Consider the following 19,463-nt stretch of genomic DNA (forward strand, 5'->3'; position numbering starts at 1 on the left):
ATAGTTATGTGGCGTACACCAGACTCTTTTAAACAGATATATTGGTGTCTGACCAGTCAAGGAGACACTATTACAGTTTTTTTTTATGGCAAAAAATGCCAAAAGCAGGATAATACAGAGATTTGACCCATGGAACTGCAAAACCACAGTTATAGTTATGTGTCGTACACCAGACTCTTTTAAACAGATATATTGGTGTCTAACCAGTCAGGGAGACACTATTACAGTTTTTTTTGTACGGCAAAAAATGCCAAAAGCAGGATAATACAGAGATTTGACCCGTGGAACTGCAAAACCACAGTTCTATTTTTCTGGCCTACACCAGACTCTTTTAAACAGATATATTGGGGTCTGAACTGTCAGGGAGACACTATTACTGTTGTTTTTACGGCAAAAAATGCAAAAAGCAGGATAATACAGAGATTTGACCTGTGGAACTGCAAAACCACAGTTATAGTTATGTGGCGTACACCAGACTCTTTTAAACAGATATATTGGTGTCTAACCAGTCAGGGAGACACTATTACAGTTTTTTTTGTACGGCAAAAAATGCCACAAGCAGGATAATACAGAGATTTGACCCGTGGAACTGCAAAACCACAGTTATAGTTATGTGGCGTACACCAGAATCTTTTAAACAGCTATATTGGTGTCTGACCAGTCAGGGAGACACTATTACAGTTTTTTTTTACGGCAAAAAATGCCAAAAACAGGATAATACAGAGATTTGACCCGTGGAACTGCAAAACCACAGTTCTATTTTTCTGGCCTACACCAGACTCTTTTAAACAGATATATTGGTGTCTGAACAGTCACAGACACACTCAATTTTTTTTTTTGGGGGGGGAATACCAAAAGGTTAATAAGACGCGTATTTGGACAGTCTGACTGAGGGAAAAAAAAAAATACAGGATTTAGATGAAAAAAAACAAAACAATTTTTCCTGGCCCCTGAGACCGGGGTGATAAGTCTAACAATTTGACCAACAGGAGCACACAGGACTGTAATGCAGCGTTTGCTGGTATAACCACTGCGTCTCCTATACAGCCTGCCTGCCTGATATCTGGGATGGATATTAGTCCTGAGAAGGACTGTTTGTTTGATTTGGCAAGCTTTAGAGACCCTACACTACCTATTTCGCACTATATATCTCTCCCTAGCTCAGCAGCACTGACCCTACACTGGCTGATCCGGAGCGACTGTGTCCAAGATGGTGGCGCCCGGTTTTAAATACTCGAGGTGACGCTGTGCGGCCAGCCAATCACTGTAATGCCCACAAACAACATGGTTGCGGCATTACAGTGACTGGCTGGCAATCCCTGCATGTTCATTGGCTCTGTAAAGAGCGCCAAACATGCAGGGCGGAGACCCGAGCTCCCGCCCGAGTAACCTGGAAATGCTCGGTGCTCGCCGAACATCCCGAGTAGCATGATGCTCGGGCGAGTAATGAGCAGTGCCGAGCATGCTCGCTCAACACTAATAGTGATCCACACTGGTGAGATTTTGGAGGCTGGGTTGGGTGCCTCCCTCCAGACAATAGCTATATTTCCAGTTCTTGCCCCATTTGGAACCTCACCATTTTTACATGATTGACTGGTTTTAAAGGTAAGGAGGATTATGTAGGACAATCTCCTGACTTTCATCCTTATTTCGTTCCTCATTCTGAAAGTCAAACTGACTAGTAATAGAGTTATAGGAGTTGATAGGTGATAAGTTGCTGGGAACTGACTGATGAGACGCTCACTGACGGGACCCAACCAGGACAGTGCAGTGCCTCATTTGAATGGTACAATGGTCATATGTACATACTACCACTACGCTTTTTGTTTATGGGACTGGTTGTGATAGCTGCTTAGACCGCTCAGCTATCTTCGTCCATCCAACTCATAGCCCAATGAGGGCATGCTCAACCTCCATGCCATTCGAAAGGTTTGACTTCAGTGACCAATTCTCAGGATTGGATAGGGGTCAAGCAGTAGGATCTTCAGTGACAGGACACTTATCACCTGTCCTGTGGTGATAAATTCTTATGGTTGGCCAACCCCGTCTGAGTAGAGTAGCAGGGCTGAGATAGAAGATGCAAGAAGATGACCTTTTACAGCACAGTATGGATCACAGTATCTTAATCCATAGTGTGATTTCCCTTTTGCTTGTCCTGCAGATACTACACCCGGACTATATACCAGTTCCAGTTCCAGGACGCACTTTGTAAGGCCGCCAATCATGCAGGTCCTCTTCACACATGTGACATTACTAACTCTACAGCTGCAGGGCAAAAATTGCGGTAAAGTGACATACAGTATGGACAAAAACTGTTATTATTTTCTGACAATGTGTTTGTGTATTCACCAGCAATGTACTTCTTCACAGGTCCATGCTGGAACTAGGAAACTCGAGTCCTTGGACTAAAGCTCTGGAGAGTATTACAGGGGGAACGAGGCTGGACGCTCAGCCACTGCTCAACTATTTTCAGACATTGTATGAATGGTTGCAAAAAGATAATAAAGATAATAATAGAAACGTTGGCTGGAACACAAAGTGGGACCCATGTAAATCCATTTTATTTCTTATTTATTTTATTTCTTATTTGTTGAGTTCAGGACTAAACAAAGTCCATGTTGCAGTGCAGCAGCTGTGTATGTAATAGGCTATATTTCTTATAAAGTGATGACTTCACCAGTACCATTAGATTTTACTTTTGATCAGCCCATTATAGGTCAGCCCATCATTGTCGATAACCGGCAGATAAAAAGGAATGTATAGGCAGGAAATGATCTATTGATCAATAAGGATTTTATGTTAAATGTAAAGTGCTTAAAAAAATAAATGTAATAATGTTTTTATTTTTCACATCACTATCATGGGCAGCACGGTGGCTCAGTGGTTATTAGCACAGTTGCTTTTCAGCACTGGGGTCCTGGGTTAAAATCTTATATGTTCTCCCAGTGTTTGCATGGGATTCCTCTAGATTCACAGATTTTCTCCCACATTCCAAAAACATACAGATTAGATCATTAAATTATGAGTCCCTATGGGGACAGTGATGATAATTTCTGTAAAGCGCTGCGGAAATTAATAATTAATGTTGGCAAAAGTCATTGTTTGGGGAAGTGAGGAGATGAGCTGTGACATCACCTAGTAACTAGTGAATACTGTGTTATCTACTGTATACAGAGATGTTATTTTTTCATTGTAATCCTGGCTGTGATGATAATGAGACTGCTGAAAAGTCTTTAGTACAGAACAGGAAGTGTGAGTCTAGTATTTGGCTTAGTGGCCAATTGGAAAAATTGCAGTATATACAGTGCCTTGTGAAAGTATATGGCCCCCTTGAACTTTTCTACCTTTTGCCACATTTCTGGCTTCAAACATAAAGATATAAAATTCTAATTTTTGGGGAAGAATCAACAACAAGTGGGACACAATCGTGAAGTGGAATGAAATTTATTGGATATTTTAAACTTTTTAAAAAAATTAAAAACTGAAAAGTGAGGCGTGCAATATTATTCGGCCCCCTTGAGTTAATACTTTGTAGTGCCACCTTTTGCTGCGATTACAGCTGCAAATCGCTTGGGGTATGTCCCTATCAGTTTTGCACATCTAGGGGCTGAAATTCTTGCCCATTCTTCCTTGCAAAACAGCTCGAGCTCAGTGAGGTTGGATGGAGAGCATTTGTGAACAGCAGTTTTCAGCTCTTTCCACAGATTCTCGATTGGATTCAGGTCTGGACTTTGACTTGGCCATTCTAACACCTGCATACGTTTATTTTTGAACCATTCCATTAATTTATGTTTGGGATCATTGTCTTGTTGGAAGATAAATCTCTGTCCCAGTCTCAGGTATTTTGCAGACTCCAACAGGTTTTCTTCCAGAATGGTCCTGTATTTGGCTCTGTCCATCTTCCCATCAATTTTAACCATCTTCCCTGTCCCTGCTGAAGAAAAGCAGGCCCAAACCATGATGCTGCCACCACCATGTTTGACAGTGGGGATGGTGTTTTGAGGGTGATGAGCTGTGTTGCTTTTACGCCAAACATATTGTTTTGCATTGTGACCAAAAAGTTCAATTTGGTTTCATCTGACCAGAGCACCTTATTCCACATGTTTAGTGTGTCTCCCAGGTGGCTTGTGGCAAACTTCAAATGAGACTTTTTATGGATATCTTTGAGAAATGGCTTTCTTCTTGCCACTCTTCCATAAAGGCCAGATTTGTGCAGTGTACGACTGATTGCTGTCCTATGGACTGACTCTCCCACCTCAGCGTAGATCTCTCTGCAGTTCATCCAGAGTGATCATGGGCCTTTTGGCTGCATCTCTGATCTGTCTTCTCCTTGTTCGAGATGAAAGTTTAGAGGGACAGCCGGGTCTTGGTAGATTTGCAGTCGTCTGATACTCCTTCCATTCAATATGATCGCTTGCACAGTGCTCCTTGACATGTTTAAAACTTGGGAAATCTCTTTGTATCCAAATCCGGCTTTAAACTTCGCCACAACAGTATCTCGGACCTGCCTGGTGTGTTCCTTGGTCTTCATGATGCTCTCTGCACTTGAAACAGAACCCTGAGACTATCACAGACCAGGTGCATTTATACGGAGACTTGATTACACACAGGTGGATTCTATTTATCATTACCAGTCATTTAGGACAACATTGGATCATTCAGAGATCCTCACTGAACTTCTGGAGTGAGTTTGCTGCACTGAAAGTAAAGGGGCCGAATAATATTGCACGCCCCACTTTTCAGTTTTTAATTTTTTAAAGAAGTTTAAAATATCCAATAAATTTCGTTCCACTTCACGATTGTGTCCCACTTGTTGTTGATTCTTCCCAAAAAAATTAGAATTTTATATCTTTATGTTTGAAGCCAGAAATGTGGCAAAAGGTAGAAAAGTTCAAGGGGGCCAAATACTTTCACAAGGCACTGTATATATATATATATATATATATATATATATATATATATATGTATGCATATTCTTATTTATTATCTTTTTATTTTATTTTTATACCGATAGTGATATTGTAAATTGACAAAATACATTATCATATTGTTTTAACTAAAGAGGGCCTTTCACAAATTGTAACATGTTAAACTGGTCACAAAATGCAATAATGGCTGCAGAGCGGAATAAAACTTTTTTAAATTTTACATCTTTGTTGCGCAGATATTAGCAATCAAAGTATTTGGCACCTAATGAGTTAACTTTAATTAACACTAAGTGGGTGTTTTAATTGAGGGTGTGTACATCTCCCTGCATGAGTTACTATCTGATAACACCCAAAAGTTAACTCATTGGGTACCAACTACTTTGATTGCTAATATCTCCGCAACGGAGAGGAAAAAGTAAAAAAAAAAAAAGTTTTATTCCGCTCTGAAGCCGCTATTACATTGTGTGTCCAGCTCAACATGAAAAATTTGGTGAAAGGTCCTCTGTACAAAAAATACAATTAACACTAAAACCTGATTTAATCAATAGGCCATTTTATGATGACAGATTCCCTTTAAGAACACATTTATCATCCTGGTAAATTAAATGAAAACTGTTCCTAAAATCTTTTTCTACTTTCCAATTTTTAGACTCGGAGAATTCAATCAAAGTGAGGATCAGCCTGAAAGCAGGACTGGGAGATAAAGCGGTAAGAGCAAAATAAGAACTTGATCTGGGATTTTTTTTATATACTAATGTGTAATGTCCTGAGATGGTGATGAACTTAATGTAGAAAAATTCAGCTTAATTTAACTTAAAGTAAAAAATGTCTCATAGTGTTTTATTACTATTGATGTATAATGGAGATGTGGGGTTTGGTTGCTTGAATTGATACACAAATCTAGACATTAAAATTGGGCAAGAGCTTAATGTGTATTTTTGTAGTTAAAAGTACAAAAATACAATAATGCCCTAAAAATTCATGCAAAGCAATCTAAGGGTATATTCACATGAAGCACTTTTGCAGCGTTTTATTGTTTTATTCAGCAAATTAAAAGCTGATTTTTACAGTACCAGCAAAAGCTATAAGATTTCAGAAATCTCCTGCACACGCTTGGTATTTTGAAATGAGTGAATTTGAGAACTGCAGTGTTTTTTAAATCTGCAGCGTGTCAATTCTTTCAGCATTTTTACAGCATTTTTTCACTCATGGAAATCAATGAGAAAGTGAAAAAAAATGCTGAAAAAAACGCAACAAACATTTTCACAATGTTTTAGAAGCTGTTTTGGTGCATGAAACTAACTTTATTAAACATGTACTGTTGACAAAGCACACATGTAATCCGTACCTAAAAATACAGAAAAAAAATGAGTCAAAAACACAGTACAAATGCCATGAACAATTCAGCAAAAACGTCACAAAATGGGCGTTTTGAACACCGCAAAATGGGCTTTTTGAACACCGCAAAATGGGCTTTTTGAATACCGCAAAATGGGCGTTTTGAACAACGCAAAATGGGCGTTTTGAACACATCAATGTTACTGCCAAGAGAGCAGGTTTTGACTTCAGAAAAAAATTCAGCAAAAACACTGCGTGTGAACATATCCTAAAAGATCAATCTACAACATTAAATAAAGGACAAAAGCAGAGCTGTGGAGTCGGTAAGCCAAATCTCCGATTCTGACTCCTCAATTTCCCTGACTTCCTACTCAGACTCTGACTCCACAGCCCGGCCTCAATACTGAGCGTGTACATAAAGTGCAGCACAGATTCATCTCAACTAAAAGCCGAGATCCTTAGATCAGGAACAGAACAGACATTTATAGGACATTTCATAACTTTCCCAAATTCTTATGAAAACATTTATGGCACATCCTGCATTGTACTACTGTACCCAATTATTATATATTTGTGCTGTCGGAGTCCATCCATTTTATACCGACTCCACCTAAATGGACACCGACTGCACGACTCCGACTCCACAGCCCTTAAATATAATAATCAGACATCCATGTTATGAAATAAATATCAGAAACTCTGACTGCCGATCATCGGTCGGTATCCAAACTGATCCATATAGTCTTGTGTCCTAGCCAAGCACAGATTAAAGGTGATTGTCAGATGAGCTGCCATGATAATGCTTGTTCCCAATTATCGCCCTACATAAAGATGCCAGAAATCACCGAAAATACAAGCAAAACGCTCATTCATCAAATTGTTGGATTGTTTATCTGAGCATAAAAATCCTGGTAGCAGCGCACCGTCCCACATGTGCTGCCGGTAATATGCAGCTGTATGGACGCAGAACAACTGTACAAACAACGGTTCTGTTCCCATGAATTTTTTTTGGCCTGTGTGTACCTATCCCATATAAACAGCCCATCGACTTGTATATAGTTAACAGTCCAAAATCCCATTTAGATGGACCTTAACATTTTCACATAGACAAGACTAGGAATGGAACAATCAGAGGAAAAGTATAATAGAAACACGTCACCACTTCTGCATTTTTCACCCACTCCTGGTTTTGGTTTACAAATATTGATGTAAATTACTGACCAAATATTGAATGTGTGAACATGGCCTTAAGCTGAATACTGGATACATTGGTGGGTTTAGTATCGTTTCTGTAAAACAGCAATGTATTTGTAATTTTGTACAACCCTTTACTTTGACAGTACACTTGGGACAGCAGTGAACTGAATTTGTTCAGGTCGACAATTGCTTATGCCATGTCAAAGTACTATAATACAAAGAAAAGACTGGTGGCAGAATTTTCGTAAGTATTTTTCACCTCTTTTTTTGGGCTAACTTCTTGCAAGTTGTATCCTATATATATACTGGTAGTACAGTGATCAAAGTGAAAAAGTTCAGTGGTCCATTCACTAAGACTGCTTTCAGATCTGGTTCCATTTTACAGAATCTTCTCTCATTTGGACATTGTTGTGAAACCTAAATTAATTTTAATCACCAAAAAACTATCTATATTTGGATTACTCACATTCTTTAATCCCTTACCGCTGAGGACTGTTTTCACCTTCTTGTCAGTAAGGGTACATGCCCAAGATCTGTATTTGCAGCGTTTTGAACAAAGCTCACCTTCGCTGCATCCAAAACGCTGCGTTCTAAATTAGAAGCACAGTGATTGGATTTATAGAAATCCCATGCCCACTATGTTTCTATTTGATGGCGCGTAAACTCACCGGCGGCGTGGCTTTACAAGCTGCAGAACTACAATTTGTGTTGCGGAGACGTTAGTCTCCACAACAGAAATTTTCCCAATAGAATGTATAGCGAGTGGTAACTCCACATGTGTTCAATGAACACATGTGGATTTACCTGCCTGATCGGACGCAGTGAAAATACACTGTGTGCAAAGGGCTGCAATAGCCTAATCGTGGGCACATAGCCTTATAAGTTTGGAATGCTTCTTCCAATCCCAACAATTCGGATATTGTTGTTTGGTGAAACATTGTACTTTATGTTAGTGGTGAATTTAGGTCTATAAAATTTTGCAATTATCTATGAAAATATTGGAAATTTGGCATAAATTTTGCAAAATTAGCAATTTTCAAACTTTAAATTTTTATGCCCTTATAACAGATTACCAGACAAAATAGTTTATTGACATACAGTGGTGGCCAAAAGTATTGGCACCCCTGCAATTCTGTCAGATAATACTCAGTTTCTTCCTGAAAATGATTGCAATCACAAATTCTTTGGTATTATTATCTTCATTTAATTTGTCTTCAATGAAAAAACACAAAAAAATAGTCATAAAGCCAAATTGGATACAATTCCACACCAAACCTAAAAAAGGGGGTGGACAAAAGTATTGGCACTGTTTGAAAAATCATGTGATGCTTCTCTAATTCGTGTAATTAACAGCACCTGTAACTTACCTGTGGCACCTAACAGGTGTTGGCAATAACTAAATCACACTTGCAGCCAGTTAACATGGATTAAAGTTGACTCAACCTCTGTCCTGTGTCCTTGTGTGTACCACATTGAGCATGGAGAAAAGAAAGAAGACCAAAGAACTGTCTGAGGACTTGAGAAACCAAATTGTGAGGAAGCATGAGCAATCTCAAGGCTACAAGTCCATTTCCAAAGACCTGAATGTTCCTGTGTCTTCCATGCGCAGTGTCATCAAGAAGTTTAAAGCCCATGGCACTGTGGCTAACCTCCCTAGATGTGGACGGAAAAGAAAAATTGATGAGAGATTTCAACGCAAGATTGTGCGGATGGTGGATAAAGAACCTCGACTAACATCCAAACAAGTTCAAGCTGCCCTGCAGTCCGAGGGTACAACAGTGTCAACCCGTACTATCCGTCGGCGTCTGAAAGAAAAGGGACTGTATGGTAGGATACCTAGGAAGACCCCACTTCTTACCCCGAGACATAAAAAAGCCAGTCTGGAGTTTGCCAAAACTTACCTGAGAAAGCCTAAAACGTTTTGAAAGAATGTTCTCTGGTCAGATGAGACAAAAGTAGAGCTTTTTGGGAAAAAGCATCAACATAGAGTGTACAGTCAAACATGGCGGAGGTTCCCTGATGTTTTGGGGTTGCTTTGCTGCCTCTGGCACTGGACTGCTTGACCGTGTGCATGGCATTATGAAGTCTGAAGACTACCAACAAATTTTGCAGCATAATGTAGGGCCCAGTGTGAGAAAGCTGGGTCTCCCTCAGAGGTCATGGGTCTTCCAGCAGGACAATGACCAAAAACACAAAAGCCTATAAAATGGTTTGAGAGAAAGCACTGGAGACTTCTAAGGTGGCCAGCAATGAGTCCAGACCTGAATCCCATAGAACACCTGTGGAGAGATCTCAAAATGGCAGTTTGGAGAAGGCACCCATCAAATATCAGGGACCTGGAGCAGTTTGCCAAAGAAGAATGGTCTACAATTCCAGCAGAGCATTGTAAGAAACTCATTGATGGTTACCGGAAGCGGTTGTTCGCAGTTATTTTGGCTAAAGGTTGTGCAACCAAGTATTAGGCTGAGGGTGCCAATACTTTTGTCTGGCCCATTTTTGGAGTTTTTTGTGAAATGATCAATGATTTGATTTTTGCTTCATTCTCTTTTGTGTTTTTTCCTTGCAACCCAAATTAAATGAAGATAATAATACCAAAGAATTTGTGATTGCAATCATTTTCAGGAAGAAACTGAGTATTATCTGACAGAATTGCAGGGGTGCCAATACTTTTAGCCACCACTGTATGTCTACTTTACATCAGCAACATTTTTGAAATGCCCTTTTATTTTGTTAGGATGTTCAAGGGTTAAAAGATTAGTAGCAATTTTCTTCTTTTTTTTCAGCAAAATTTACAAAATCAATGTGTTTACAGAGCTATTCAGTTTTGAAGTGACTTTGAGGGACCTACACTACCGTTCAAAAGTTTGGGGTCATTTAGAAATTTCATTATTTTTTAAAGAAAAGCACTTTTTTTTTCAATGAAGTTAACATTAAATGAATCAGAAATACACTCTATACATTGTTAATGTGGTAAATGACTATTCTAGCTGCAAACGTCTTGATTTTATTGCAATATCTACATAGGTGGATAGAGGCCCATTTCCAACAACCACCACTCCAGTGTTTTAATGGTACATTGTGTTTGCTTACTGTGTAAGAAGGCTAATGGATGTTTAGAAAACCCTTGAACAAGTATGTTAGCCCAGCTGAAAATGGTTTGGCTGATTTGAGAAGCTATAAAATTGACCGTCCTTTGAGCTAGTTGAGAATCTGGAGCATTACATTTGTTTGTTCTATGAAACTCTCAAAATGGCCAGAAAAAGAGAACTTTCATATGAAACTCGACAGTCTATTCTTGTTCTTAAAAATGAAGGCTATTCCATGCGAGAAATTGCCAAGAAACTGAAGATTTCCTACAACGGTGTGTACTACTCCCTTCAGAAGAGAGCACAAACAGGCTCTAACCAGAGTAGAAAGAGAAGTGGGAGGCCCCGCTGCACAACTGAGCAACAAGACAAGTACATTAGAGTCTCTAGTTTGAGAAATCGACACCTCACAGCTCCTCAACTGGCAGCTTCATTAAATAGTATACGCAAAACGCCAGTGTCAACGTCTACAGTGAAGAGGCGACTCCGTGGTGCTGGCCTTCAGGGTAAAGTGGCAAAGAAAAAGCCGTATCTGAGACTGACTAATAAAAGGAAAAGATTAATATGGGCAAAAGAACACAGACATTTTACAGAGGAAGATTGGAAAAAAGTTTTATGGACAGACGAATCAAAGTTTGAGGTGTTTGGATCACACAGAAGAACATTTGTGAGAGGCATAACAACTGAAAAGATGCTGGAAGAGTGCCTGATACCATCTGTCAAGCATTGGTGGAGGTAATGTGATGGTCTGGGGTTGCTTTGGTGCTGGTAAAGTGGGAGATTTGTACAAGGTAAATGGGATTTTGAATAAGGAAGGCTATCACTCCATTTTGTAACGCCATGCCATACCCTGTGGACAGCGCTTGATTGCAGCCAATTTCATCCTACAACAGGACAATGTCCCAAAGCACACCTCCAAATTATGCATGAACTATTTAGGGAAGAAGCAGGCAGCTGGTATTCTATCTGTAATGGAGTGGCCAGCGCAGTCACCAGATCTCAACCCCATTGAGCTGTTGTGGGAGCAGCTTGACCGTATGGTACGCAAAAAGTGCCCATCAAGCCAATCCAACTTGTGTGAGGGGCTTCAGGAAGCATGGGGGGAAATTTCTGAAGATTACCTCAGCAAATTAACAGCTAGAATGCCAAAGGTCTGCAATGCTGGAATTGCTACAAAGGGAGCATTCTTTAACGAAAGCAAAGTTTGAAGGAGAAAATTATTCTTTCTAATAAAAATCATTATTTCTAACCTTGTCAATGTCTGGACTATATTTTCTATTCATTTTGCAACTCATTTGGTAAATAAAAGTATGAGTTTTCATGGAAAACACAAAATTGTCTGGCTGACCCCAAACTTTTGAACGGTAGTGTATATGTCAGAAAAAAAAAACAAAAGTGATCCAATTTTAAAAACTGCTAAAAAATAATCAAAAGAACAACATATGTACAGGAAAAAAATATGTAAAAGGACAAGGTTATGTTCACATGTCATCTATGTGCTGTTAAAGGGAACATGTCATGTGAAAAAACGCTATTAACCTGCAGATATGGGGTTAATCTGCAGGTTAATAGCGTTCTGACCCTGCCCGGCACCGGCACTTAAACCCCTGCTGCTGGGAGAAAGTGAACTGTATTTCTTCAGGCAGCATTCCGGTTTCAGTCACTGGGGTGGGGCCAGCGCGGGTTCAGTCACTGCTTAGTGTATAGAGCACGGCGGCTTAAACCGCATCCCCAGCACTGATTGACAGCAGCTCAGCATTAAAGCCAGCCGTCAGTCAGTGCCGTGGGGGGGCGGTTACATCCGCTGCTCTCCATGCACAGAATTATGACTGAACCCGCACTGGCACCACCCCCATGACTGAGACTGAACTCTGCCGGTATGAATAAAGTTCATTTTCTCCCGGCAGCAGGGGTCTAAGGGCGGCTTTGGGCAGGTTCAGAATGCTATTAACCTGCAGATTAACCTCATATCTGCAGGTAAATAATGTTTTTTCACTTGACAGGTTCTCTTTAACCACTTTACAGCCTGTGGCATATTAGTATGCACCAGGCTGTCACCCCTGTTCAGCGCGTGCTCCGGCGCTGAGCCCACACTGAACCGGGCACATGTCAGCTGATTATTACAGCTGACATGTGCCCGCAACAGCCACGGGTGGAATCGCGATCAACCCGCGGCTGTTAACATGTTAAATGCCGCTGTCAATCTCTGACAGCGGCATTTAACATCGCCGCGCCGGAAGCGCGCCACTTACCCTGCCCATCGGTGACCCCGTCGCGTGATCGCGGGTCACTGATGCTTGGGCATGTCAACCCTGGGTCTGCAGCAGACTCTAGTAGTTGTCATGTGCTGATCGCTATGAGCGCCACCTAGTGGTCGGCCCTCATAGCGCAGGACCATTTCTGCCACATACAGGTGATCTGCTGATCATCTGTATGTAGCAGAGGCGATCAGACAAGTGCTGCTTCTAGTCTCCTATGGAGACTATTGAAGCAAGCAAAAAGTGAAAAAAAAAATGTTTTTAAAAATATTGAAAAAATTAAAAAAATATAAAAGTTTTTAAAATCACCCCCCTTTCGCCCCATTCAAAATAAAATAATAATAATAAAAAAAAAAACACATACACATATTTGGTATTGCCGCGTTCAGAATCGCCTGATCTAGCAATGTAAAAAAAGAATTAATCCGATCGGTAAATGGCGTAACGAGAAAAAAATTCTAAACGCCAGAATTATGTTTTTTGGTCGCCGCAACATTGCAATAAAATGCAATAACGGGCAATTAAAACATCGGATCTACCCAAAATGGGATCAATGATAACATTAGCTCATCTCGCAAAAAAATAAGCCCTCACCCGGCCCCAGATCCCGAAAAATGGAGACGCTACGGGTCTTGGAAAATGGCGGCATTTTTTTTTTTTTAGCAAACTTAGCAAATTTTTTTACACCACTTAAATAAAATAGAACCTATACATGTTTGGTGTCTACGAACTCGAAATGACCTGGAGAATAAGAATGGCAGGTCAGTTTTAGCATTCAGTGAACGTGGTAAAAGAACTAAGAAAAGAACATCTGTGGTATTGCACTTTTTTTGCAATTTCACCGCACTTGGAATTTTTTTCCCGTTTTCCCGTACACGATATGGTAAAACCAGTAATATCGTTCAAACGTACAACTCGTCACGCAAAAAATAAGCCCTTACATGACCATATTGACCAAAAAATAAAAACGCTATGGCTCGGGGAGCAAAAAACGAAAATGCAAAAACTGAAAATCCCAGGGTTGTGAAGGGGTTAAAACAGACAGCACACTGACCCACAGAGTTTAATCAAACAATTAACACTTTTGTTTTTTTATGAACAGGTTTGTAAGTCTATTCTTTAAGTTTCACGGTGCCGGCATGGACTCAATTTCCAGATTGTCTATGGGTCTCCATCAAAAAATAATGAAAAACATTTTTCATTTGTTTTGAAATGACTCTTTGCTATGTGTCAATGGTTAAAAATAAAGTCAGAAAATTTTTACCTCCTTCAGTTTTTAAAAACAAGACAGAAAAAATTAGATGCAAATTGGTTGACACATGGAAAAAAATGATCAACTTTTCATGGATGTAATCCCAGACACCCTACAGATTTAGGGCGGTTTCACACTTCTGTATAATTCCAGTACCGGAAAAACCGGAGATATCCCTGTCCCGTGTGTCATACGTGTGGCAACCGTGTACCGCCCGTGTGTCGCATCAGGATCACACGTACCGGTGCCTGGGAATCAGTGTACAGTGAGCGCTGTTCCAAGCGCTGGGTGCTGAACGCTGCCGTCCTCATTGTTCCTTTGTGATCAGCACGAGCAAGAGACAATGTTGGGAGTAGTAGTCTTTTCCTGCAGTATTCCTGTGTGAAAATAAGAATAAAAGCCTTATACTCACCTGTCCGGAGATGTCCCCCACTGTAATCCTCTGACCTCTGACGCCAAGGAGCCGGGGAGACTGAGACGCTCGAGTGAGTGGCCCCGGAGCTGCGCTGAGCTCAGGATCGGTGTCCTGTTACTCAGTGAGCTCTGCTCAGTGCAGGGCACTGCTTGATGGAGCGGCTCATTCTCCCTGGCTCCTCGACATCAGCAGTCAGAGGATTAAAGCAGGGGACAGGTGAGTATACAGATTTTATTATTTTATTCTTATTTTTACACAGAGACACTGCGGGAGCAGACTACTACTCCCAACATTGACTCTTGCCCGTGCTAATCACCGCGCGAGCAAGGAACAAAGATGAGGGCAGAATCCGGCGCTTGGGAACAGCGCTAATTGTACCGCTGATTCCCAGGCACCTGTACGTGTCACACTGATGACATCCGTGTGTGTTCAGCGTGAGACAATGATCACAGCGTGAGACATTGTCCCTGCTGTTGCTGATCACAGCGCCGTCAGGGAACCATGATGAGTGTTCAGCACCGGCATTTGAAAACAGTACGATTCCCAGGCACCGGTATGTGTGATACTGATGTGGCACACGGGCCACACATGGATGCAACACGTAAAACACACACTGACCCACGGGACACGGACATCTCCGGTACCGGTTTTTCCGGTACTGCTAATATGCGGACGTGTGAAACCAGCCTTATACTGTGCACTGCTATCAGCCTCTATTATTTCATTGAACTTATGGAAGTTCTAGGACAGCCACGTTAATGTCAACTATGATTCAGATAATACTGTATTACTGAAAGGATTTCAGGAAATAGAGATGTGGTTCTCAAATGTCACCATCAAATTGTGATTTGATTTAATACCTATTTTTTTATTTTTTTTATAGAGATGAGGATGTCCATATTTTCCAAGTGACTGAAAGAATATCCTTCTATTTCTATGTTACGATGCCTCAAGAAATTGGAAACATAATACCGAAATCTGAAGTGGAAGATGCTGTTCGGTAAAGAATATTTTTTAGTTGGTTTTAGGATTGGATTAATGATGGGCCTCCACCTACCCTTTCAAGGACAATCCCCACGTGGCCATTAGTGTGGGTGGTGGAAGCTTTCTAGTTTTGCAAGGTTTTTTATCTCATATGTCTACCTTTTAATTGACCCTGGTTTGTTTAAAAGAGATATATTTCTATGACCTACTAATAATCTACTTTATGAACAGGTTTTCAAAAGGAAGAATCAATAGTGCTTTCCTACTCAATGAAGACTCCTTGGAATTTCTGGGTATCCCACCAACATTATCATCCCCCAGTGAAGGGTCTTTCTCAGTGTGGCTGGTGGTTTTCGGTGTAGTTGCTGGCCTGCTAGTTATTGCTCTGGTTGTTCTACTTGTGCTTGGCCAAAAGGACAAGAAAAAGTAAGTTATAAAAATCATATGAGTACATTATACAAAGTGGAATAAGTATGGAAATTTACATTTCTGGCCTCCAGCACCCTATTATTCTGACTATTTTTCACAAAGTGTATCTCCAATTAATAACCTCTAACAATATGTCCTTCATAGTATAAAATCATATTTCCAGTCTAGAATTAACCATTAAGTGTTCTGTGGTGTTCATCAGCTTCATTCACATGCAGGCTTTACTCTCCATACAATTGAATTTAGATAGAGCAGAAAGAGAGGTTGTTCGGCCTTGGGGTACAAGTCTGCAGTCACTCCATGTGATTGCAGACTTGTAAATCCTCACAGTGCACACTGTCAGAATTCTTCGGTGCCAGGAGCAGATGGGTGCAAGACCCCAAGTATGAGATTTGTATACATGTGGTTACGAGCCAAGTGTATATATAAGCGGCCTTGCTCAATACAAGTGAATTGAGTGAGGCTGGATACGTCTAGTCGGAATGTGGCCGGGAGTATGCAAATCGCATACTTGCAATCAAATGATCTCCAGCTCCAGGCGCTGGCATCTGAGAATCCTGACAGCGCGCAGTTTGCACACTGTCAAGATTTACAAGTCTTCAGTCAACATAAAGTGACTGCACACTTGTACCCCAAGGCTGGATATCCCTTTTAAAAGGCAATGAAGGCAACTTCCTGTTGTGAATTAGAAAGAAAGAGAGGTTTATAGCCATTGGTGTAACTGAAGTCTTATGGGCCAAAGTGCAAAATTTTGACCGGAGCCTCCACCAGCATGTTGGTCCAATCTATTGGCCCCTATAACAAGGTCCTCTCCATCCTGGTCCCTATCCTGTAACAATGTCCTATATCCTGTATTGATGTCCTCTGTCATGGCACCTATCCTGTAATAATGTCCCCCATCCTGGACCCATCTACTATATAATTGTCTTATCCCGTCTGTCTGTCTGTGTGTCTGTCTGTCTGTCCAGGAAATCCAGCGTCGCTCATTGGTCCGCCAGCGGCCAATCAGCGCCGCGGGATTTCAGAAAAAAGATGGCGGCCGTTAGCGGCTCATCTGCGGGACGGAGCTGAGTGGCGATGCAGCCGGGAGATGACCGGCGCGAGGCGCTCATCTCCCGGCCGGTACCGGCAGAAGGACCCCGACCGCCGGACCCATCTGCGGGACGGAGATGCAGCCGGGAGATGAGCGACGCAAGGCGCTCATCTCCCGGCCGGTAGCAGCGGAAGGACCGCCGGCGCCGCTGACCTCCATGCGGAAGGGAGGACCGGGGAGCAGCGCTGCGGGTCGGGATACTTCTGCTGCGGGTTCTCGCAGCGGAAGTAGCCGCACAGGCAGCGCCGCTCCCCGGTCCTCACCAAGACGATTCGATGATTGGTCGCGGTCTTCGGACCCGACCAATCACTGATCTTAGCGCAAAAGTTAAATATCGCTGTGCTGATTGGTCGCGGACGCTGCCCACGACCAATCACCGATTTGAGCGCCAAATTTAAATATCGGCCGCGACCAATCAGCACAGCGGTGTTTAAATCTGGAGCCAAGATCGGTGAGTGGTCGCGGACGATATTTAAATTTGGCGCCCAAATCGGTGATTGGTCGCGGGCAGCATCCGCGACCAATCAGCACAGTAGTGGTTAACTTTAGCCGCAAGACCAGTGATTGGTCGCGGCCCAAGACCGCGACCAATCACCGATTTGTGCGGTACATTTAAATAGCGGCCGCGACCAATTGGATGTCAGCGCCGCTCCCCGGTCCTCCCTTCACACCCTAGCCGCATGGATGTCAGCGGCGCTGCCTGTGCGGATACTTCCACTCCGAGAACCCGGGACATGAGCGGGCGCTCGGAGCAGAAGTATCCCGACCCGCAGCGCCGCTCCCCTGTCCTCCCTTCACACCCTAGCCGCTGATGTCCCCACAGTATCCGCATGGTGTTACAAAGGTCCGGACATTTGTGTTAAAAATCGCTGATTGGTCGCTGGCGCTGCACGCGACCAATCACCGATTTGGGCGCCAAATTTAAATATTGGCCGCGACCAATCACCGATCTTGGCTCCACATTTAAACACCGCTGTACTGATTGGTCGAGCCCGATATTTAAATGTGGCGCCAAAATCGGTGATTGGTCGCGCCCAGCGTCGGCGACCAATCAGCACAGCGGTATTTAAATGTGGAGCCAAGATCGGTGATTGGTCGCGGCCGATATTTAAATTTGGCGCCCAAATTGGTGATTGGTCGCGGGCAGCGCCAGCGACCAATCAGCGATTTTTAACGCAAATGTCCGGACCTTTGTAACACCATGCGGATACTGTGGGGACATCAGCGGCTAGGGTGTGAAGGGAGGACCGGGGAGCCGCGCTGCGAGCAGTCGCTCATGTCCCTGGTTCTCGCAGCAGAAGTATCCGCACAGGCAGCGGCGCTCCCCGGTCCTCACTAATATGATTCTGCTCCCCGCTCCTCACCAATACGATTCACCGATTGGTCGCGCTCTCCGCACGCGACCAATCAGTGATCTTGGTGCAAAAGTTAAACACCGCTCTGCTGATTGGTCGCGGCCGCCAGATGCGTCCAATGAGCGAGATTGGCGCCAAATTTAAACAACGCTCTGCTGATTAGTCGCGGACGCCAGATGCGTCCAATCAGCAGTATTGGCGCAAAATTTAAACAATGCTCTGCTGATTGGTCGCGGCCGGCGACCAATCAGCGATTTTGGCGCCAAATTTAAACCCCGCTCTGCATCGCTCTGCTGATTGGTCGTGGCCGGCGACCGCAACCAATCAGCAGTATTGTCGCCAAATTTAAACACGTCTTTGCTGATTGGTCGCGGTCGCGACTAATCAGCGATTTTGGTGCCAAATTTAAACACGCTCTCCATTCCTCACTAACACGCTTCGCTGATTGGTCGCGGCCGCCGCCCGCGACCAGTCAGCGATTTTGGCGCCAAATTTAAACACCGCTCTGCTGATTGGTCGCGGCCGCCATCCGTGACCAATCAGCGAGATTGGCGGCAAATTTAAACAATGCTCTGCTGATTGGTCGAGGCCGGCGACCGCGACCAAGCAGCAGAGCGATGCAGAGCGGGGTTTAAATTTGGCCCCAAAGTCGCTGATTAGTCGCGTCTGACGGCCGCGACCAATCAGCAGAGCGTTGTTCAAATTTTGCGCTAAAACCGCTGATTGGTCGCGGCCGGCGGCCTCGACCAATCAGCGATTTTGGCGCCAAATTTAAACACCGCTCTGCTGATTGGTCGCGGCCGGCGACCAATCAGTGATTTTGGTGCCAAATTTAAACCCCGCTCTGTATCGCTCTGCTGATTGGTCGCGGTCGGCGGCCGCGACCAATCAGCAGTATTGGCGCCAAATTTAAACACCGCTCTGCTGATTGGTCGCGACTAATCAGCGATTTTGGTGCCAAATTTAAACACACTCTCCTGTCCTCACTAACACAGTTCGCAGATTGGTCGCGGCCGCCGCCCGCGACCAATCACCGATATTGCCGCCAACTTTAAACACCGCTTTGCTGATTGGTCGCGGTTGCCTAAAGCGAACAATCAGCGATTTGGGCGCCAAATTTAAACGCCG

General features: G+C 42.9%; 1 protein-coding gene across 4 annotated transcripts in view; it reads left to right on the forward strand.

The window, feature by feature from the left end:
* ACE2 (angiotensin converting enzyme 2) overlaps positions 1-19,463 on the forward strand; it is a 111,527-nt gene that overhangs the window by 79,341 nt on the left and 12,723 nt on the right. For 3 of the 4 annotated variants that reach the window (XM_073668059.1, XM_073668062.1, XM_073668061.1), the window contains 6 exons: positions 2,162-2,284; positions 2,371-2,549; positions 5,578-5,636; positions 7,607-7,707; positions 15,358-15,474; positions 15,690-15,884. In XM_073668059.1, coding sequence (XP_073524160.1) covers positions 2,162-2,284; positions 2,371-2,549; positions 5,578-5,636; positions 7,607-7,707; positions 15,358-15,474; positions 15,690-15,884 — 774 coding nt within the window. Of the gene's footprint in view, positions 1-2,161; positions 2,285-2,370; positions 2,550-5,577; positions 5,637-7,606; positions 7,708-15,357; positions 15,475-15,689; positions 15,889-19,463 lie in introns of those variants that run through there. The other variant, XM_073668060.1, reaches the window with a different exon arrangement.

This window comes from Phyllobates terribilis, unplaced genomic scaffold, assembly GCF_046119375.1.
Source record: "Phyllobates terribilis strain yellow unplaced genomic scaffold, ASM4611937v1 Scaffold_2__4_contigs__length_985480577, whole genome shotgun sequence".
NCBI lineage: Eukaryota > Metazoa > Chordata > Amphibia > Anura > Dendrobatidae > Phyllobates > Phyllobates terribilis.